At 20.4% G+C, this 24,651-nt stretch overlaps 5 protein-coding genes across 5 annotated transcripts, besides 1 other annotated feature; 1 reads left to right on the forward strand and 4 right to left on the reverse strand.

Moving 5' to 3' along the window:
- Positions 1-3,888: 3,888 nt before the first annotated feature.
- Positions 3,889-5,262: a sequence feature.
- Positions 5,263-5,739: 477 nt separating this feature from the next.
- Positions 5,740-8,496, reverse strand: PY17X_1448500 (conserved Plasmodium protein, unknown function; the record flags this gene model as incomplete). The annotated part of the gene is made up of 1 exon (XM_721387.2): positions 5,740-8,496. One exon carries the CDS (start codon positions 8,494-8,496, stop codon positions 5,740-5,742), a length of 2,757 nt encoding a protein of 918 aa, XP_726480.2.
- A 1,248-nt stretch (positions 8,497-9,744) lies between these two features.
- PY17X_1448600 (amino acid transporter, putative) lies at positions 9,745-15,300 on the reverse strand (the record flags this gene model as incomplete). The annotated part of the gene is made up of 3 exons (XM_022957639.1): positions 9,745-9,942; positions 10,070-15,024; positions 15,129-15,300. The coding sequence occupies 3 exons, from the start codon at positions 15,298-15,300 to the stop codon at positions 9,745-9,747; spliced, it is 5,325 nt and encodes a 1,774-aa protein (XP_022812996.1).
- Positions 15,301-17,132: 1,832 nt separating this feature from the next.
- PY17X_1448700 (uncharacterized protein) lies at positions 17,133-17,561 on the forward strand (the record flags this gene model as incomplete). The annotated part of the gene is made up of 1 exon (XM_723106.1): positions 17,133-17,561. The coding sequence occupies one exon, from the start codon at positions 17,133-17,135 to the stop codon at positions 17,559-17,561; it is 429 nt and encodes a 142-aa protein (XP_728199.1).
- Positions 17,562-18,962: 1,401 nt separating this feature from the next.
- Positions 18,963-22,157, reverse strand: PY17X_1448800 (ATP-dependent RNA helicase Cdc28; the record flags this gene model as incomplete). The annotated part of the gene is made up of 1 exon (XM_723107.2): positions 18,963-22,157. One exon carries the CDS (start codon positions 22,155-22,157, stop codon positions 18,963-18,965), a length of 3,195 nt encoding a protein of 1,064 aa, XP_728200.2.
- Positions 22,158-23,920: 1,763 nt separating this feature from the next.
- On the reverse strand, positions 23,921-24,304 carry PY17X_1448900 (conserved protein, unknown function; the record flags this gene model as incomplete). Its single annotated transcript, XM_022957641.1, has 2 exons — positions 23,921-23,990; positions 24,171-24,304. The coding sequence occupies 2 exons, from the start codon at positions 24,302-24,304 to the stop codon at positions 23,921-23,923; spliced, it is 204 nt and encodes a 67-aa protein (XP_022812997.1).
- Between the last annotated feature and the right edge of the window lie 347 nt (positions 24,305-24,651).

Here is a 24,651-nt window from a genome sequence, read left to right on the forward strand (position 1 = left end):
ATAACAAAATTATTATTTAAAACTTAAAAAAATAATAAATGGAAAATTAGCATTTAATTAAATTGTGAGCGTCATTTTTGTGTATTTTTCGCTTTAAATAAAATTATCTTTAATTAATATCTTAAAAATTCATTATATATATTACGTATAAAAATAGACTTAAAACGTGTTATTTACAATATAACTATATTAATTTTGAGACAAATATGAAGCACAAAAAATTGCTTATTTTTTTTAAATACAATTTTTTTTGTTATACTCTACTTATTTACATTAGCATTTAAGAATAGCATATACATATAAAAAAATAATGTGTAGGATTATTTATAAAGTTTTACAAAAAAAATTAAATCTATGTAATTTTATAAATAAAAATAAAATAATTTTTTTTTTCGTTTTCTATAATCAACTAGCTATTTTTATAAATTTTTTTATAAGTTATATTTTTTTTTCGTGTGCAAAAAAAAAAATGACCTTACATATTTTTTTAATTAAAAAAAATTTTAAGATCATTGAAAAGCCTATATCATAAATTGTATATTTTACTAAATTTTGAAAAATTATAATGTGTAAAATACAATTTTGTGGAAACTTTTTTAGAAATGAACCGCAATATTCATATAAGTGCTTTAAAAAATTTAACAAGCTTATTACTATTTACACAAATATTTATTACAAATAAAAAATTATTAATAGTGGCTTTAATTTTAATACGTCTTAAATTTCATAAACAATTAATGTAAAATTAGCAATTGTAAAATATGGGATAATCGTGAATATATATAATTTCCATTCTCTAATTTAAATGCACAATATAAATTAATATAGGAGCGAGCAATAATTGAATTTTTTAGTATATTAGTCTCAATGTGTTTTTATACAATTTTGATTGAATATTTTGTTTTGTGTAATTCTTAATCTTTAGTGTAACTTTAAAAAAGTCAAAGTGTGAACAATAAAAAAAAAAAAAATTAATTCATAATTTTTATAAGGTAATGATTCATTTTATTTATATATTATTAACGTTTCTTTAGTACTGCATAGAATGGTGTATGTTTCAATATACCTATGTAAAATTTTATTTTCAATTATTATAAATTTTCACCATATGTGCAACCCGTTAATGTGTTTTATAGTTTTACTATTATAATATGTTTTTTAATAACATTTTTGGTATATATATGTGGATGTTTTAATACAGTCAACACATTATATTATATACATGAAAAAACTCAAGACTTTCATATAATCAATAAAATTGATAAATACGTTTTTACCATAATTTCTAGATGGCTCTTATACAACAACACGGTTTGTTTCCCTTCTACAATCCTCAATTTTATCATATATTAAAATATAAAATATAGTTAAAAGAATATTTTACATTAAAATTCATAAATATATTCCTATAATTTTATATCATTTATAAGTTTCATTTTTTCAAATTAGCTCCAAAGAGTGAACTGTTATCGACATTGTTGAAATATAATTAACATTTTTCATTCACAAATTAGTAAATGCCTTTTTGGTTTGTTTTGTTTTCGCTTTCTTTCTCTATCTATAATTAGTTATATGTGATATAGTGAGAATTATAATATGTTTTTAATAATAAAAACATATCTAATATATGATAAATCACTTAAAAATTAAATGTCTATTTAAATAAATAATGAAATGTTTTAATTAAAATATAAATACATGTGTCGAAATATATCAATCGTTATGTTTATATATAATTTTTTTTATTTAAAAGTGTAACGTAACTTCGAATACTAACATTTGCCAAATAAAATGAGCAAAGATAAATATGATATATACTAATCAATCATATATAAAAATTACATATAATTTCGTGGGAAAATATATGTACTATATAGTTCGCTTTTATGTTCAGTTTCCCTATTTGAATGACATCTTGTTTCAATATATTTTTGGTGGTAAATGTCTTTTCATGTTAAATGCTTGTTTTCCTAAGATTGTTCCTAATTATTATTTTAAAGACCCATGACAAATGATGTGTAAATAAATCATTTGTAAATAAACGTCCATTGTATTATTTTAACTATGATTTAGTTACAAAATTCCAGAAGTATAATATAATGGTTTTAAATATTATACGATTAAGATTAGTATACGAGGTTGCATTTATTAAGGGTTATTATGATATTTAAAAAATAAAATAAATAATCATCACATATTAGTAATTTTTAATTATATACCTGTTTTATTATGCAATCCTTAAACTAAACAAGTATCAAACGATAAAAATATTTATAACATTTTAATTTCAGTCTAAGAAACATGCTCTTAGAAAAATCAACTAATCTATAATTTCACATCATGTATAAATTGTTTACATGTTTTACCAATTACATAAAAAATGTAGAATATATATATAGTTAATTTTATTGCAATTTTTAGTAAAATCTTTACTACGAATTAACAAATTGTTATCAAAAGGTTAAGAACATAAAATATATCTATTAGAAAAGAAGCAGAATATGCATTAGTATAGAAAAAATCAAATATTAGTTTTCAATTACTTAAAGAATGATAATATATGACAATAAGAAATGTAAGATTAAATAAATTGATATACAAAAATTAAATGAATGGTTAAAAAACAAAAAAAGATAAAAGGTTGTCTTTATTACCATAAAAGGGGAAATATATATAAAATGGAAAGACAACAAAAATAGTTTTTTCATTGAATATTACCAATATTATATCCATCATGAAACATAAAAATTGTACAATATATAATTAAAGGGGAATTGCAATGTGTTAATTATGTTAATTAGGAAGCTGTATTCAATTATAAAAAGAGTATGTTTTAAATTCATTTATTAATTTTTATAGCATGAAAAAGAATAAGTCCTTTTATGTATTGCAATAAAAAGAAAAAGACAATAAGCACATTTGTAAATAAAAGATTTGTCTATAAGGAGAATCTACTCAATTCATAAACAATTTAAAAATATGATATTTTTTAGTAGCGTTTACACCATTGTTATTTGATCATTAATAAACAATTATCTATAACTGCTGGTAATTGTGTATTATAAAAGTTTAATTAAAATTTTTTATTTTTGGAAGTAAACAAATGGTATTTATTTAATTTTCTAGTAGAATTATTGCATATATTAAGCTATACTTGAAGTTTTCATTATATTCAAACGCTAGCTAAAAATTAAAGCTATTGAATATGTTTTAATATTAATATGAAATATATTATAAATGTTATAAATATGAAGCATTGGGGTAGTTCTTTTATATTTCTAATATAAAAATGCATAACTTAAACTATACTGAGATATATAAAATGTGTATTAAACATCAAATTCATAATGCTTGGTACTACATTTTTTAAACAAATGTTTCAAGCGATAACATAATTGTTATGGGACAATTCTTAGATGCAGTAAGGAATGATTATATAAATTGTATGCAAATAATAGCTTATATGTCATATTTTCTATTATCAATAGTAAGATCATTAAATGAAGTTAGACACATGTTTGCATTTTCAAAAATAAAAGGATTAATATAAAAATAATAAAAAATATATATACTTTGTTTTATTAAAACAAAGAGTATAACGAATCCTTTACTTTAAGGCAATTTTCAAATGATGCATATATTTACAAATAAAATTTACTATAATAAATATAATGCTTACAAATAAAACCGTTATTTTATATAAATATGTATAATTTGTTTAATATATTATAAAGAAAAAATAGACAATTTTATTTTGTATTATATAAATAATATACAATACTTAAATATTAATTTATTTAAAATGTATTATATATAAACACTTAAAAAATTATATTAAAATATTTTATAAATAACTATATAATTATTTAATTTATATAATATAATAAAAATAATAAATTAATTAATATATATAATAAAAATAATAAATTAATTAATATATATAATAAAAATAATAAATTAATTAATATAATATAATAAAAATAACAGTTAAATAAATAATTTAATTATAATATAAATATTAAAATAATTATTAAATAAGTTAATTAATATAATATTAAAATTGTTATTAAATAAATTAATTATATATAATAAAATAATTATTAAATAAATTGATTATATATAATAATAAAATTATTAAATAAATTGATTATATATAATAATAAAATTAATATTTATTAAATAAATTAATTAATATAATAATAAAAAATATATTAATATATTTAATTATGAATAATAATATTAAAATAATTATAAATTAATTATATATAATTATTAAATAAATTAATATAATTATTAAATTAATTATATATAATATTAAAACAATTATTAAAATTAATTAATTATAATGTAATATTAAATAATTATTAAATAAATTAATATAATATATTAAAATATATATTAATAGTCTATAATAATGAACAAATATAAATATAATAATATTATTAATATAAAAATAAATAATAAAATTAATATTTATTAAATAAATTAATTAATAAAATATTAAAAAATATATTAAATAATTAATTATATATAAATATATATTAAAATAATTATTAAATAAATTAAATAATTAATTAAAATATATTAAATATTAATATAATTAATTAAAATAATTATTAAATATGTTGAATTTAATTATTAATATATATAATATTATTAAATATATAATTATGATATTAATTATTAAATATTAATTATTTTATTATATTAATTATTTATATATATAATAAACAATAAAATATTAATTAAAATAAATAATTAAATATATTATAAATAAATTAAAATAAATAATTAAATATATTGTAAATTAATTAATATTTAAAATATTAATTATATTAATTAAAATTAATTATATATATATTTATCATACATAATATTTTTAATATAATTACTAAATAAATTAATATTTTATTATTTTATTCTTGAAATATATATTTATTAAAACATATTATTATTAAATATATATATTAATTTTAATTAATTTAATATTTATTATTTTTAAATTATACGTTATTTAATTATATATTATATTATTTTTTAATTTATATATTTATTTTATATTATATTATTTTTTTAATTTATATATTTAATTATATATTATATTATTTTAAAATTCTTACACATATTTAATTAATTATATATTATTTATTTTTATAATAATATTATTAATTTAATAAAATTAATTTATTATTTTATAATTAAATTAATTTATAATTACACATTTATATTTAAAATTATTTAAAATATTCATTTTAATTATTCTATATATTATAATTAATTTATATTTATTTTATAGTTATTATTTTATTATTATGTCTATAATTATTATATATTTTTTTTATTAATATTCTCTTATTTTTATATTGTTTTTTAAAACTATAATTAAAATGTATATTCTTATAAAAATAAAGAATGAAATGAACTATAAAAATTATATCCACTTAAACATTTAATTTCTCACAATAAACAAAATGTTAAAATATGTTAATATACTTATTTTAAATTTTACAATTATTAAATAACATATCCAGAGGATATTTTATATTCTATTTTTAAGACAGCTGTAGTTAATGTAGTGTTATTTTAAAAATTGTTACGATATCAATACATTGTTTTAAAATATTATTAAACTTAATTTTAGTGTTAATAACAGTCAAAAAAAAGTATAATTAATATATAAAAGATAGACAAAATTTACATAAATGGATAGATGATTCACACAGCATGATAAACAATATTTTAATTCAATCTAGGATTTTTGGGGCATGATAGAAAATGATTTCTCCACTTATCAATCTCAAATGATTCAATACAAAGAGAACAATAGTAGCATAAGAGATAATCATTTTTCTTTCCAATACATTCATTCATAACATGAAAATCTAATAAACTTTTCTTTACAACCCCATTACAATATTCACATGAAGTATACATATAACTATGTGAACATTCAGATAAAAAATGATCATAAATAACAACCAATTCAACTATTAAGAAACAATTTGGACAAGTACAAAGCATAGGGCAATTTTTAATCCAATGTTTTTCTAAACCAATTTCTGTAAACATTTTATCTGTTTTGAAGCAATATTTACATGTAAAAGGAGAAATATGAGTTTCATCATATTCTTCTATCTTTGTAGAATAATCAATAGATCTCCCTCCCTTTATGTGTATTTCCCTTGTTATACTCTTCTCTTCGCATGTATTGGTCGCATCTTTCTTATGTAAACTAATTGGTATTTTTGAATCAACTATTATTTCACTGTTTCCAGAGGATTCTTTAATTTCACTAAGATACGTATCTTTTTTTAAATCACTGTTCAGTGTTACTATTTTTGAATGCTTATCAATTAACTTAGGATCTTTAATATTATTGTTTATAATTCCACATTTTTCTGTATATATATTCCTTTTAATATCATTATTAATATTTTCTATTTTATTGATGTCCTCTTTGTTATTTTCGTGTGATATATCTTTAATGTTTGAGTATGTATTATATAAGTAAGAGTTTTTGTGTCCTGATTCGTCATTACTTATAGACAAATTATCTTTTTCCCATAATTCACTTTGTCTTTTTCCATTATTATTATTATCTTTTGATAATTTTGTTTTTTCGTTTTCTTCCTGATTTAATCGATTTATTATAAGATTTTTAACATCAAATGAAACGTTCAACAAAAAGTCTTCAAACACCTCATTGCTATTTTCCACAATATTATATATATTAATAAAAAAGTCTAAGGACGTTTGTTTAATAGATTCAATGTTTACTTGTAGAAAGAGAGATATAATTTCAAGAACCTTTTTTAAATTAATATAATTTTTCACTGAAGTATAATATTTGTTTATTAAAGAATAATAAAAACTCATTAAACTGACAATTATCTTTTCATTTATTTCGGTTACATCATTGGAAAAAAAATAAAATAGCATTGATAGAATAGTAGAAAATACATTCTTAAAAGAAATAAAATTATTATGTAACATCATCATTATTGTTTTTATACATATGTCTACTACATCAAGATTAGAATCATCTAAACGTTTCAGAAGCGAAGAAATTATGAATTTTATATATTTTAGGTTTGTATCATTATAATTATAATAGTCGTTGTTCCCCATTTTAAAGAAATCTTGTTCGAATATACTTAGCATTTTTTCTAAAGCAGCAACGCTCTTAATGAATATACTAAACCCTGAATCAAATATCCCCCTTTTAATAATTAAGCACAATGAATCTAAGTTACTATGCCATATATTTTTACATCTTGTAGCATCTTCAAACGACTTATAAGCTAAATCAAATCCCATTTCTCTTTTTTTTTCATTATCACTGCAAATGAGCATCAAAATATTATTTAAATCAATATCTCCTTCATCGGTACCACTATAATGGTCTAAAAATCCACATTTTTTTTTTATAATTCTAACATTTTCATTTGACACAATTTTGTTTATTTCGTTTTCATATATTTCCAGCTCTTTATGATATAAAATGAGCCATTCATAATACCATTTTTTTGAACAATCATTTATTATTTTTAAATCTTCAATATTCTTTATTATAATTGTTATTTTTATTTCCTTTTCTTTTAACATTTTAGCTTTGTTATAATTTTCATCATTGACATATGTCTTTTTTTTGCCTTTTAAAAATAATATAGTATTCTTTAAAAAAATAAAAACATTTATAATTTTTTTTAGCTCACATGCCATGTCAAATTTTTCTTTTGCAACACATTCATCTTTTAATTTTTCAAAACATTTTATTTTGCTCTCTAACTTTTCATATGATAAATGGACTTGATTTTTATCATATTTAGAATGAAAATGTTTACGACCCCAATGAATTCCTCTTGAAGGAATATTCACATTATTACTAGTTATATTTGAATTATAATCATCTTCTATTTTTCTTAGTAACGATTTTTTACTACCTACAAAATTATTGCCATTTGTACGTTTTTTATTGTCTAATGGATTTAATTTAAGTGTGGGATTTATTTCTAGTGGAATGTTTAAAATAACATCTTCAGGAATTATGTTTATATAATATAATCCAATTTGTGAATTAATGTTTAATAAATTATGATATGGATTATGTAGCTTAAATTTGATATATGTACATTTTATGGTACATGGTAAATACACATATTTAAGTTCTCTGGCACAATAACGTGTTGAAGTATTATCATTAAATCTAAAAAAACCAGCTTTCAAATAATCTTTATTGTTATTAGACATAAAAATTTCAATTTTCTTACTTATGGCATATTCATGACACAAAAATTCTAAGTATTTTATTTTTGCTGGTTTTATTTGTAGAATAATTTCTTGGGGATATGAACAATTTTTTTCACTTATCCATGGGTTATGAATTTCCTTCCCAGTGTTTTTTAACAAATTAGTAACATCATGATCTTTATCAGTAGATGATATGGCTAATATTTTATATTTGATTTTCAAATTCTCTTTGTTTATTGATTCCATTTTAAACTATAATATAAACATATATATATATGTAATGTTCTTTATTTTCATTTAAAAATTACCAATATTTTTCTTAATATATATTTTTTTTATATTAAATATAATTACACAATAGTATTAAATAATTTATTTTAATATAATATATTTCTTTAATACATTTTATATAGAAATTTAAATGTCTTTTTTTTCTTAAAAGTGTGAAATAAGCTTATATGACATAATTATAAATTTTTAAAGATAAAAACAAAAAAACATTAAAAACATAAGTTTATACCATAAAATTTTCAGAAAGTGTTTATTTTTCTATTTTTATAATAATTTGTAGAATAATAAGTGTGCATTATACTTATTTACAATTTTTTATTAACATTTAATCATATTGAAAAAAGGCACATTCAAAAATTTTATAGATTATCTATAACTTTTGTAGAAAAAAATAAATTAATATGCCCTCGAAAGTGTTATAATAATAGAAAAAAATATATACCAAGAATTGTTAAATTTTCACAACAAATAAAGACCATAGCTTTTTGTATTACTATAATAGTAATAGAATTTTAATGAGTAGAAGAAAGAAACACACACAAATTTATACGTAAATGTAAATTAATTATAACATTTTAGGATTTGTTAATGTAAGTAGCAATATTAATTGATATTAAGGAAAATGTATAATTTACACATAAAAATACCACGCTTAGAAAAAATATAATTTTATTCATTACATTGAAATAATATTGCGCTAAAATTTATATGGTTAAGACTTAAAAAAAACAATTTCTACATAAAGACATTTTTTTATATTATTATGTCTGAAGTTAAACTTAAAAAACAGAACAAAATGTATTTTTCAATGAATTAACAAATTGGTTGTTTCAAAATACATAATAAGAAAACATATTTAAAGAAACAAAATAATGGAAAAAATATCTGCAAAAAAAATGTTACATAACAAAAAAACATTATATACATAGTTGAATAAAGTAAAAAAATTATAAAATATTAAACATATAGTCATAATTTTTTACAATATAGTAACATCATAATCATATTTTATCGACTCTACATTTTATAAATGTATATAATACACATCATACAAATATAAGTATGTAGATACAATAATGGGAAATACAAACTAAACAATGGTGTAAAAATAAATTCACAAATATATATATCTTACAATGCATATGTCAGTTAATTTTCTTTTAAACAAAATTTGATCATAAAAGAAATATATAAAATTTGCATTTATCCAAATAACAAATCAGTTATAATACCAACAAATGAAAAGGCGCTCAAAAAACCCAACAATACGTAAGTTGTTTCTACGTGATATTTCTGGAGAAAATCTGGATAGACATGAATTCGAATTTTCATTACTTCAATTTTATTAGAACTGTTTTTCTTGATATTTATTTCATTGCTTTTTATTATATTATTTAATTCCTGAAAAAAAAAATATATTATACATATGTATGAAATACAAAATCATTAAAGTATTTAGACATATTTTTATTTAATTTTAAATAGTATAATATAATTTTATTAAAGTTATATTAATAGTTTTTATTACCTCATTGTTAATAACTTCATCATTTACATTAAAATTCACGCTTGTTTTTTTCAAAGCTGATGGTTTAACAGTACCCGATGTACTTTTGACATTTTGATTTTTATTGATGATTTCAATATAATTTTCTGTATTCCGAGAGGAAGATGAGTTAATTAATGATACTTGTTCTTCATGTAATCCGGAAACGGATATATTATTCTTTGTATTTTCAAAATGTGTAGAAATATCGGATTTTTCTTTTATATCTGATATTTTATTTTGAGAACTAGTTGGTATATTAGTGGTTTCATTATTTTTATTTATTTTTTTTCGGCTTTCTTCATATTCTTCATTTCTTTCTAAAGGGTTACCAAATAAAAATATGGAACATAAATGATCCATATTTGTTTTATTATCCAAAATAATGTTATTTGAATATATATGTTCATATTTATTCGAATTGTAATTTTTACTTTTGTGAAAAACATTATAATAATGTTTAACTGGGCTATTATTATCTATTATCTTAAATTGACGTATATCAACATAATCAATGTCATCATTCGTAGACATTTCAGAAACACCAGAATGCATTCTGTCTGCTAATTCTGTATATATTTGCTCTATTTGTTTTATAATAGATGATTTTTCGTTTTCTATTGATGAAGACGTTTCATTTATATCTTCATTTAAATTATTATTTTTGTTCATTTCCAAAAGTTGCTTACTCTCCTCATCATTATCTGTTTTGTTATTTACATAATTTGTTTCAACATTTTCTAATTCGTATTTATGTATATCATCGTACAGGTCTGATAAATCGGCGAACTTATAATGTGTCTGATGTCTTACATTTTTTATTGCCTTTTTTTTTTTCATGTTGTTTATTTGATCATTGTCGTTCTCCGTCAATGTTTGGTTTTCATAAGATTTCATTATTTTTAATATTGGGACAATTTCTACTTCTGTATTTTCAATAGCTTTTTCGTCATTAATTTCATTTTCAGATATTTGTATATTATTATTATTGTCATCATTTAAATCAGGTTCAACATTAAGTTTATTACGAAAATTATTAATCTGGTCTACATGTATCGCTTCTTTACTATCTCCAATTATCATATTACCATTAGCATAAAAAGATGATTTCAATTTTTTCCTTTGTCTAACAAATAATGCATTATTTTTACTATTATCGTGTTCATTTATTGGATGATGTGATGGGCATGTTTGGCTTTCCTTTTCATGGATAGTATTATTTTCAAACGATAGAGATATTTTATAACATAAATTATTTTGGTTGTTTTCTTCTTTATTTAAAAGTTTTTCCGAGTCTTGGAATTTAACATTTTCATTTCTTTCAGAGTAATGTAATGTTTCTTTTTTATCAAGTTTAGTGTCAATATTTTTTAATATTGTTTTTTGTGGGGATATTTCTTTGGATATACTTTTATGTTTTTCTATAACATAACGTGGGGTGAATAAATCACAATTATCATCATCATCATCATCAAAATTTGTTTCATTTTGTGTTGAATATTTTACTATGGTATTATTAATATCTTCGTTTTTTTCTTCAGATTTTAACGAATTTATACCCTGTATTAATTTGTTATAGTTGTTAAAATTCCTAGACATATTAGATTTAAATTGAGATTTTAATTTTTCTCTTTTCCGTCTAAAAATTTGGTGATCAGGATTTTCGAAACTTCTATTTTTAGTAATTGATTCATTTTCGTTTTCTTCGGTTTCATTAATTTCATTATTTACATTATAATTAATAGCTGAATCACTGAGAATTCGTTCATATTCTAAACATGGGGGGGGGTTTAAATTTACGCACAATCTTTTATTATCATTACCTTTATTTGAAGAAAAAGCAAGCTTATTTTTTTTATTTTCACAAATATCTTTCATTATCACTTTGTTGGTGTTTTCACATTTTTTTATATCTTCTTGAATAAACTTATTATTATTATTATTTATTACTATTTCATAAGTAGAGATTTCTTCATGTAAATATTTATTGTCAATACTTACTTTATCACTATTTTTAGGATATGTAATATATTCCTTTTCCTTACCATCATTAACACCCATTAATTTGGGCTCCTTTTTTGTTTTGCATTTTGTCATACAATTATCATTTATTTCATTTGATAATATACTATTCAATTTGTTTTCATTTTTACATAAATCTGTGTTATCTTCCTGGGTATATTTTTCTGGTGTAAAAACTTCAATATCATCATTAAATTTTAAACTTTGTTTTTTTTCATCATAATTCATTTCTACTTGGTCTGAAAAGGCTACTCCTTTTTTCTTCTTCACATTTTTTTTATTTCCTTCATACTTACCCTCATCATTACATACTTCTACTTCTTCCGAAAACATTATTTTTTTTTTGATATTTGTTTTTTTTTTAGGATAATTTTCCTTTGTGTTTAATTCTATAGTTGGAGAATATTGTTTTTCATTTGAATTACCATTATCTTCTCTATCCTCTGTGTTGAATGATTCTGAAAAACAAACTGCTTTTTTTTTGGAGGGAATGGATTCTTTTTGATATTTATTTTTGTCATTATTTTTTTCACCCTCGATTTCTTTTGTTAAAATATTATCTTTTTCCTTTTTTTCATATGAATTATATATATTGTCTTCATCATCATTTTTTACTTCACTTGAAAATCTTATTCCTTTTTTTTTTTTTTTAATTTTATTGGTCTCTTTATTTGTTATATTATCAAAGGTCTCTTCCTTTATAACAATTTCATTTTTTTCCACTAAACTACAATTATCATGTAATGGATTAAATTCAATAGATGATTTATTTGAAAAATTTGTGACATCAGTATCGTCTTTTGAATAACTTTTAGGTATATATTCCCCATTTTCAAAAATAAAAAAACTTCCAGAATTACTATTTGAGTTCATTGAATTATCATACATTTCAGACTGGTTTAAAGACAAAGATCTATTAAATTTACTTACTCTTTTTTTTAGTGTCTCATTTTCTTTTTCGTTATCATTTTGATCTATGTGAAAATTATGATGATTATCATCTCCAAATTTGTCAATTATATTCCCTAAAGCTTTTCGAATGTCAGAGCTTGATGAAAGTATTGTTTTTTTTCTATTAACGATTGTATATTTTCTTAAGGGGTTTTTATAAAAAGAGGCATTGCTTTCACATGCTGATATATAAGTAAATGCTGGTGATAGAAAATTACAAAAAAGTCCACATATTAAGCTTATATAATTAAATGCATTTGAAAATAATATACCATTTGAAAATAACCATGCTAATAAAAATGGAGCGATACAAGCAAAAAAAAATGCTACATCATCTGAACATATGTCTAAATTCATTAAATCATAACGCATCGATATAGAGCCAGTGATAACTTTAGGGGCAACAGCAACTAAATTAAAAATATATAAAACTGATGTATTAATATTTTTAAAAGAATTATTTAAACAAAATATTATACCAAAAATAAAATAAAAAATGCTGCTAAATATAACTGTAAACCATATAGATTTAGATACATTAACATCATCCGTTATTTCATTTCCCCATGATGGTATATTACTAACAAATCCATATGAATCAATAAAATTTGCGAATGTTTTTCCCATACAATATGTTTTTATTCCTTCTATTTTACTAATCATAAAGTATAATTTTTCAAAGAATGTTTTATTCTGTATTTCCTTTTCCTTATTTTTGTTGTCGTTTGCATTATTTTCATTTTTAGAAAAGTTGTTATATTTATTTGTTAAATTATTTTTATAATTATTATAATATTCTTCTTCAATAAAATTTTCTGAGTTCGTATTAAATTGTTTGATTTTTTCTGAGTTTGGAGCGTTGGAATTGTTGATATAAAATTCATTATATATTTTATATACATAATAAAAATATAAAATGTTGATACTTTTATTAATTTTTAAATTCTTAGAACAACTTAACGCTGTGAGGAAAAAAATGCTATTTCGAAAAATATAAGTTTTTTTTTTATATAGATGGTTTAACCGCATAAATGAACAGAAAAATGGAGTGTTTTTTGAATATAAAATATTATTTTTTTCGTTGAAATTGTTTAAAATCTTACTATTGTTATTGCTCTTCGCGCTTACATTTTTATCTATATTATTATTCCATTCATATAAGCCATTTGAAAAGGTGTTTTTTTCAATTTTGTTTGAAATTAGACACTCACTAGAAACTGTGTTTTTGCATAACAGTAGTATTTTTTTAAAATGGTTTAATTCATTATATGAGCGATAGTTTTTTATTAAATCTGGTTCTATGTGGACTCTACTTAATATTAAATTGTTATGCATATTTATGCTTTTAATTGGTGTTGGACTGTCATTATAATTATGTGAAAGTAAATAAATTGTTGAAGAAATGGATAAATATAAAAAAGAACTCATAAATATCATAAAAACAACATATTGATAGTTTATCGTTTCTTCTAATCCTTTTGACGAAAGATGTATACATATTATTGCGTTAATTATATAACCTATAGTAAATCCACATATAAATATTGTTTCATAATTTCCTGTATTAGAGTAGTAGTAACCATTAAACATAGCATCTAAAAAAGATAAGGAGCATTTTTTAATTTGTATTTGAGGATATATTTCAAATAATATAGTATACCCAAATATTTTAATAATGAATATGTCAATTATTTTCGATATAACAAGTATTCCACAAATATTGTTGCATATATTCCCTAAATGATATAAAAAGGAAACAAATTTATATTTTTCATTCGACATAAAATATTTTATAACTGCACTATATTCAATTCTTTGCTCAAAATTTTTGTTTTTTGGTATAATAGTCATCGCTCTTAAAATCATTAAACTGCAAAAAGCAGCAACTGAGCATACAAACAGATTTCCGAAAATTACTGGAATCCATCCTACTTCATCAATTAAACTTGGAATGTCAAATAAGCCTACAGACAAATTACAAACAAATTATTACTAGGTAATATATATATATAATAGAGTTTAAGTGATGAACACATTTTCATATAAATTATTTTTCTTTTAAATATACCTGATCCTATACTTTGATTAAATAAATATATGAATGAAGCAAACGGTCCAATTGTTTTGGCATACTTCCATGTAATTGTACGAAACCGTTTCCGGCTTCTTACAAAATTTTGTTTATTATTTGTTTTATTGAAATTAAAAAGTGATATATTAGATAGCCATTTTGCGCTCATTTTTATTAAAATAATAAATCAAAAAATCACAATATAATGTGTGAAATAAAGTTTAAACTTAAACAAACGCAAATATTAATCATTATGGAAAAGGCAGAATGTGTAAATATACATTTTGCTTGAATATGATGAAACAATGTTCTTCAAATGAACACACATATATATATACAAATGCAAATAAAATAAATGATATAAAATGAAAAATAAGATATTTATGGTAAAATATTGAAAAAAATATTTATATTATAATTTGGTGATTTATATATGTATAGAATTGCAGCAAAAAAAAAAAAAAAACTAACACATGTTTGAATTTATCTTCTTTTGAAAATTCTACATTCAATGCTGTATATGAATAAACAGAAATGTGTGTTTTATACTATAGGTGTAATTTTATTTAAAAAATATTAGTTATAATTAAACACACCATATAAATATTTTAAAAACTAGTGAAAAAAAATATTACAAATTTATCCTTTATGAAAATATATTATATATATAATTATTGATTTGTAAATATTTATAAAATGGAAAATTAGAGCAAATATGATCAGCGAAGGTTACTCATAATATTTTCCTCATGTAAACGTTTTTACTTTTTACACATGCTCGATAAAACGAAAAAAAAAAAAAAATAATTTTAATATTTTTTTTAAGAAAAATACCTTACTTTATTATAAAAAAAAAATAATAATAATAATTTTTCTACAATAAAATAATTCAAAAATTTAAATGTAGAAAATTCCAATTTTAAATATTATATAGATATGAAATATTAAACAATTTAGAGTTATTAAAATTAAATGAACTTTTAAGTTTCAATGCACACACACACATATACAAAAAAATAAAAGAACTTTATGAAGATGAAATTTTCGTTGTAAGCGAAAATTATAGTTCTATTTATATCTGTTTCTATTTTAAAAGATGATTTATGATAAAAAAAATATATATATTATAATTTATTGAATTATTATTTAAAATTAAATTGTATGTTTCATGATTTAATTGTGTTTGTTGGAAAACAATAACATAATTTTTACCCATTTATTATTTTTTTTTTAGTTTATTTTTTTTTAAAGGAAAAAAAAATATATACTTTAATATCATCATCGTTGTCATGTGGTGATATACTCGTTTAATGTTAGACATCACATTCTTGAAATAGCTATATATTATAACAGGTATATATTTGTATATAATATATATTGTTAAATACAACTATAATATGAACAAAATTATAAAGTTTTTACGTAAGTTTGTTTTAACAATTTGGATGAAAGATACTGATATAATATGCCGAAAAAAAATACATTGGAAATATTGTAGATTATAGAATATGATGAAATAAACAAAATTTGTATATTTAAGAGGTTATTTTATAAATTTATGGTCTTGTAAATTTATTCTATTTAAAAACTAATAAAAAGGTCAATATATATATAGTATATGTTTTTATTTTTATTTTTATTTTTCATTCTTTTAATTAAACACTTTTTGTATAAAAATAATAATTTAAAAAATATTTGTCCTTTTTTTTAACTTTTTTAAGATAACAAAAAAAAATTATATTACCACTGTTTGATTAATACATATATGTTTGAATTGTTTTACGATGCCGAATAAACCGTATTATATATATATGTTAAAACATTTATTTTTTCTAAATATGCAAAGATATAGTAATTAATAAATGAAATAATTTAAATACCATTAAATAAATACATTAATTGGAATATAAAATTTGCTATCCTGTATTTATAAATATTAATAATACATTATAACTGTTTGTTAATAAAAAAAAATATATATAATTTAAATTTTTTTTGAAAATGTCGTTTATGCTTCAGCATTTAAATAGTGGTTGGGCAGTTGATCAAGCTATAGTAAACGAAGATGAACGATTAGTTTGTATTCGTTTTGGTCATGATTACGATCCTGATTGTATGAAAATGGATGAATTACTATATAAAGTAGCTGATGATATAAAAAATTTTTGTGTTATATATTTGGTGGATATTACCGAAGTTCCTGATTTTAATACAATGTATGAATTGTATGATCCAGTTTCTGTTATGTTTTTTTATAGAAATAAACACATGATGATAGATTTAGGTACAGGTAATAATAATAAAATTAATTGGCCTATGAATAATAAACAAGAATTTATTGATATTGTTGAAACCATATTCAGAGGTGCAAGAAAAGGAAGAGGTTTAGTCATATCACCAAAGGATTATTCAACTAAATATAAATATTAAATTTAAAAAAAAAAAATATTATTATGAAATGTCTAAAGAAAAATTCAATAAAAATAATATATATATTTTTTAAGTATATGTTATTATAGTATATTTCTTATGATATAATAATAGTTATAAATATGTTGAAGACAACAATTTGAAGCTATAAAATTTTATATTATTATTACCCATCATTTTTTTTAAAGTATACGTATATAATAATTTTTTTATTTATTTTGAATGTTAAGAATATTTTCCATATTATGGGGAATATATTCGTAACATTTTATTTGTGCTTATATTACAAAACAAAAATGAATTAGTCATAAACTTAATTTTTTTTTTTTTTTTTAATATTATAAAACATCGTATTAGTTAAATTATTTATTAAAACAATTTTAATATAACAATGAATAATTATTTCGACATATATATGAGTTTTTTTGTTCTTAAATCTTTTGTCTAAATATATGTATATTGATATTGGTATAGACAAAGATAAAAAAACTATATAGCACATATATCATATGGGCAAACGAATTGCCTATAACCCTCGAAAGGATTCCGTATTTACGTATGTAAAACATGGCAAATAAATATTTTATATACCGAAAAAAAGCAGTTCGGTTTGTTTTGCCATAATTTTAATTTAGTAAATACATAATTTTATATAACTAAAACAAATATAAAATAAAATGTGAAAATAAACAAATGCATATAAGCACACATAAAAAATAAACAGATAAACATGTAAAAGGGTAATATATATACAACGCAAATGAGTAAATATAACAATAGCAAATGTTGGTAAGATTAAAAGAAAATTGTAAAAAGGAAGAGTGTTATAAAAATTATAACGCAATATTCATTACACATCCATAAATACGGTATATTATGATGAAATCGAAACGAATATAAAATATAAAAGATAAAACATCGCTGATTCATATAAAAAATTAATTTATGTAAATATATAAACAAAAGTTAATAAATTATAAACATATATTTCATACTTTTTATATTAAAAAAATATGATATATGTTCCAAAGGTATATGTTTAAAATAAACACATGAAAAAGAAAATAGTACTGAATTAATAAAAGGTAAACATGACGAATATGAATATGAATATATATATATATATTAAATAATTTGAATGGAAAATTTAACCTATATATCCATATTTTATTTTTAAATTTTATTCACCATAATGTCATCAAAAATACTAAGGCTTGTAGGCAAAACTACTCCAATAATTTCAAACGGAATTTATAAAGTTTCATGTTGTGGGTATATGGGTGTACATATTTATTTAAGGGCATATGAAATAATTATATGATTTTGCAATGCTTCATTTTTACAATATTCGTCATATATACATTTCCAGATTTTATAGATAGTTCCATTTTGACGATTTCATTAATTTTTGGTGAAAAAGTAAAAGGATGCAATTTCAAAAAGAAGATCTTTATTCACATTTATGTTGTAACGTATATACGACTTATTTATCTTAATAACTTCATAAAAAATAATACATGAATTGTGATATTCCTCCATAATATTTTTTTTTGATAATACCGAACTTGGATATATACTAACAACCTGATTTAATTTAATTATTTTAAGCTCGGTTTTATTAATTGGTAAAGCAGCATTAGTAAAAAAACCGCTTATTATACATTTTTTGATATTAGATATAGAATCGTGTTTTTCTATTCCACATGAAGTTATTGGTAAATCGAGTTTTTCACATATACTAATTAGCTGTGTTTTTATATCCTTTATTTTAATAAGTGTATGATATTGTAAAAAGTGATCATAGCAATACGAAGTAGAGAAATTATTTTCTTCACATTGTTTAAAAATATTTAAAAACATAAAAAAATCACCACCACCTTCTATAATAAAAAATTTTTTAACATTATCTGCTTCTTTTTCCTTTCCTTTTTGAATATAAAAAATACTATTAGCATGAGTTAACATGGATGTAATACTTAATATTTCATCAACACAATTATATTTTTCCGATGCTGATAAAATCATTTTACTCGATTTTACATCTGTTGGGAATTCAGCCATTTTTCTTCCAGTTTTTGTTAAATTTCCTTCATTATTTAATGCACCCAATGAATAGAGAAGCTCAAGTCCTTTTATTATAACAACCGGAGACGGTGGATCTAAAAAATCAAAATTAATAATATCATCCATTCCTAAACTTTTTAATAATAATATCATACTACTAATTTCACAGCGTTGAATTTCTGGAATAGAATTATCACTTAAATCAATAAAAGATTTTTTTGTAAATAATCTAAAGCATTTTCCATCTTGTTTTCTACCAGCTCTACCAGCTCTTTGATTAACAGATGCTTTAGAACATGGTAAAGTGACTAAAGATTCGATACCCGAATTAGGGTTATATATTTTTTGTTTACACAATCCTGAATCTATAACATATATTATATTATCTATAGTAATACTAGTTTCACATATATTTGTTGAAAGTATAATTTTTCTTCGTATATTATTTGTAGCTAATTTAACATTTTCATTATTACTTTTTTTTTTATTATTATTTGAAATTGTGCTTAACTTATTTTCTTCATTTTTTTTATATTCATTATCGATAGTTTTCTTATCGTCACTTTTGTCACTTTTATCATCGTTGTCATTATTTTCATTTTGTATATCATCCTCATTTCCGATATCTTCAAATATACGTGATTGACATTCAGCAGGTAAAGAAGAATAAATAGGTAATATAATCATGCTCCGAAATTTCGGAGCTAATTCATTTAATTTACTTTCAAGTTCTTGTTGAACTAATTCAATTTCAAATTGACCAGGTAAAAAAACTAATATGTCACCTTTTCCTTGTGTTATATGAATTTGTAATATAGTTATAACAATAGCAGATAAATAATTACTTTCATTATTAATAGTATAATAAATATCAACATTATATTTTCTTCCTGGTACATAAAATATTGGTGCACAATTAAAATAGGAAGAAATCTTTTCAGCATCTAACGTTGCTGATGATATGACAATTCTTATATTTTCTTTAAAATTACATATATCTTTAATTATTGGTAATATAACATCTGTATGTAATGCTCTTTCATGAGCTTCATCAACAATTAAAACTGATATACCGTCTAAAGTTGGATTATATAATAATAAGCGTAAAAACATACCATCTGTCATATATATAACTTTTGTATTTTCACTTGTTTTATTTTGAAACCTTATAACATAACCAACTTCTTTCCCTACTTTTACATTCATTTCATCAGCTACTCTATTTGCTATAGCTATACAAGCTATTCTTCTTGGTTGTGTACATATTATATTCCCATATAAGTGATATTTACATTCATACAAATATTGTGTTAGTTGTGTACTTTTTCCACTTCCTGTTTCTCCAACTAATATTAAAATTTTATTATTTTTTATGGCTTTCAATATATCATATCTATAACTATATATAGGCAATCTTTTCCTTTCATTAATTATTTGTTTCATTTTTTTTTCTTTATTTTTTTGGATATCTTCAAAAAGTTTTTGTAATTCTTTTTCTTTTTCACTCATACCAGACAAACTATCTAAATGAACAAATTCTACAGCATCATTTAGGCTAGTTTTAATTTCTGATAATTTGTGCTCATCACCACTTTCACCCCTTTTTATGTTTTCTTTCTTGTTTTTTTTCTCCTTTTCTATTTCAGTTTTATTTTTTTTACTTTTGCTTATCTTTTCAGAATTACTACTATTGCTATCATCACTACTACTATATTTTTTATATTTATCACTTTTCACTTGATGTTTATTATAATATTTTTCTCCATGTTTTTCTTTATATTTTTTTTTTTCACTTTTTTTATCCCTTTCTTTATACCTTTCTTTGTCTTTACTTTTATGCTTATCTCTATTTTTATCTTTTTCTTTATCTTTATCCTTTATTATTTCTCTATTTGTATCCTTTGCATAATCAATATCATTATCAAAAACAAAGTCAGTTGTAAAATTTTTTTTTTGAATGGCTTCTGAGCCAAATTTCATTATCCCCTTATTAATTATTTGCTGATCATAGTTATATAAAGATGGATCTGCATTATTATTATTATCATTTTGTTGTAATATATTTCCTATAATGTCATTATATTTTTCATCAATATCTTCTTGATAGGTGTAATAACTTTCTTGCAATTTTTCCCTTAATTTTACATTTTCTTTTGATATATTATAAATTTTTTTAGAAAATTCCAATTCTTTAATATCCTTTTCGTCTAATTTAATTGCGCTATATAATAGTTCATCATCTAGCAACTTTTTTGTTATATCTAATTTTTCTTTTTCTCTTTCTTTCAAGTATTTTCTTCTTGCATTTTTTTTTAACAATTCTATATACTCTAAATTGTCTTTTAAATTCTTGTTTCTTCCTTTTTGGTATTCTAAATATAAAGAATAGGAACTATCTATTTTACTTTCAGCATCATTTGAGTTTTTTTTCTCATATTCTTTTTCATCATCACCAGTTTTTATTTTTTTTATTGATTCTTCATTCCCTTTAATATCTAGTGCCCTTTTGTTAATGTCACCTTTTTCATTCATTATATCATTAAGTTAAAAATGGATAAAATTTTATGGTGATTTTTTTAAAAGGGTACTATGAATATATATACCTATGATTTTTTTTTTTTGATTATTGAAAAATATTATAGCTTAGTAAATGCCAAATGTAAAATTTTACATATTTTCCCATTTATTAAGTTTAATAAAAACAATACTTATAAAATTATATAACTCTTAAAAAAAATATAATTGTCATTAAGTTTCATGTTACAATATTTTATTATAATGATTTTCATCTAACTAACAAAGAAATCAAATAGAAAATCAATTCCAAAAATGCATAACAAAAATAAAGGAATCTATTATAATCCTTTATTCAAAAAGGGAAACCAAAACGTATACATCATATATATATATATATGCATTCATATATGATCATATAATCATTAGTTTTAAAACTGAGTATAAAATAACATTGTGGGGCTATACATATGTATAATTTTATAAATGCTTATGTATATTTACATGAAATATAATTGCAAAAAAGATTATCAGGGAATTTAATAAAAAAGAAAAAGGAAAGGTTATATATTCATGGAAAATATATATTTCACAGTTAAATAAGTATAATATAAATTCTTTATAAATTAAAAGGGAATATACATAAAGCTATTTTTTTTCTTTATTATCTAATAGACGTAAGTATAATTATATACAATACGTGAAGAAAAAAAAAGAATGGTTCCGTTTTAAAATTTTATTAGTGTACCATTGATCAAATGATAGTTGTTCTTGCTATTTTAAATAAAAAAAATACACACAATTGTAATACAAAAATTTAGCTTATATTTTATTATGAAAAAAAAAAAATTATATTAATTGTCAAATGAAAATTATATTATGATATCACAAATTATAGGCTTCTATCAATATTGTCAATTTTTTTATAAAAAATGTATATAGGGCAAAAAATTAATAAAAAATTCACAATAAAAATAATATACAGAACAAATGAAAGATCTTCAATATCCCCAAGAAAATATATACATTAATATTTATATCTTCATTAGGGTAATAAAATTGACATATTTTTTTTTTTAAAGCATTCATATATATTGCGTATTTTAATTATGCATTTTTTGCGAAATATTATGAATACTTTCATTTCATAATTTTTTTATAAGTGTTTTTAACATTATGCTATAAAAAATTAATGTCTTTGTTCCAAGTTATTATATTTAATTAAATGTACACAAATCATTTATACAAATATTTATATTTAAAAAGAGAGGACGAAAAGAAAATATAAATTTAGAGGAAAATATGAAATGTCTCTGTTAATATATGTATACTTACTAAATAAAATTGCGTGTAAATTTTTCAAATAAATAAACTATGAATTTGTAGGAAATGAAAAGGCAAAACGTTTTTATAAAAATGTTAAACACATGTTCAAATATATATACATATACTATATATACATATGCATATGCATATATGCTTTATTCACCTTATGGAGGAACGTGTGCATTTGTTCAGGGTTTTTAATAATTAATTTTCGTAAAGCCACATTATATATACAATAAACAATGCACAATAATATTAAGCTATAACATGAATAACTATTGCATTAATACCATATACCGACGATTTTAATTATAATATTTTTTTATGGAATGTTTGGTCATTTCTCGCTATTTAATGAAATTCGAACATTCTTTTTACAGTTTCTTTATTTTTACTCTTAAGTGATATATATAAATCGCATTAAACTACGTTTTTAACAATATATATTTTTCCTTTTAATAAGACCCCATCCACCTGTAATAATAGCCTCTGAAATGTCTTCTATTTTTATATTGTTTCTTTGTCCTGCATACAAATATTAAAAGTTTTTTTTTTTTTTAAATATATAATGCAAAATCGATAAAAGGAGGGAAACAATATGATCATAGATTAAATTTAAAAAATGTACATTTGTTATAATATACACATGAAAGGAATGATCAAAAGTTATATTTTATAAATGTTTATATTTTTTTAATATAAGACCTGCAACGGTCAACCCTTTGCATTTGTTTTCGAGGTCGTAATAAATGAATTGAGTCAAAAAGCATTGGTATAAGGGAGCTTTTTAAAAATTTCAAACATCGAAAATTCTGATTGATATCTAAATTGAGTAGCATCATATGTTATATATAATAAATGTGTATCACAATATCTCTTTGTGTATATATATGTGAAGGTGTTAATACACGTTTTTTTTTAAAGCATATAGATTAATGTTAAAAAAAATTGTATGCTTGAAAAGGTGAATTTTGTTTTAATATATATAAGATTTGTAGATAAATCTGTATATCGTGATAAATCTGTATATTGTGATAAATCTGTATATTGTGATAAATCTGTATATTGTGATAAATCTGTATATTGTGATAAATCTGTATATTGTGATAAATCTGTATATTGTAGGTACTTTTTTATGATTTTTAATTAAAATGTTTCAAAAAAATTGTACACAAATATATGAACG

Source organism: Plasmodium yoelii (assembly GCF_900002385.2).
Source record: "Plasmodium yoelii strain 17X genome assembly, chromosome: 14".
NCBI classification, from domain to species: domain Eukaryota; phylum Apicomplexa; class Aconoidasida; order Haemosporida; family Plasmodiidae; genus Plasmodium; species Plasmodium yoelii.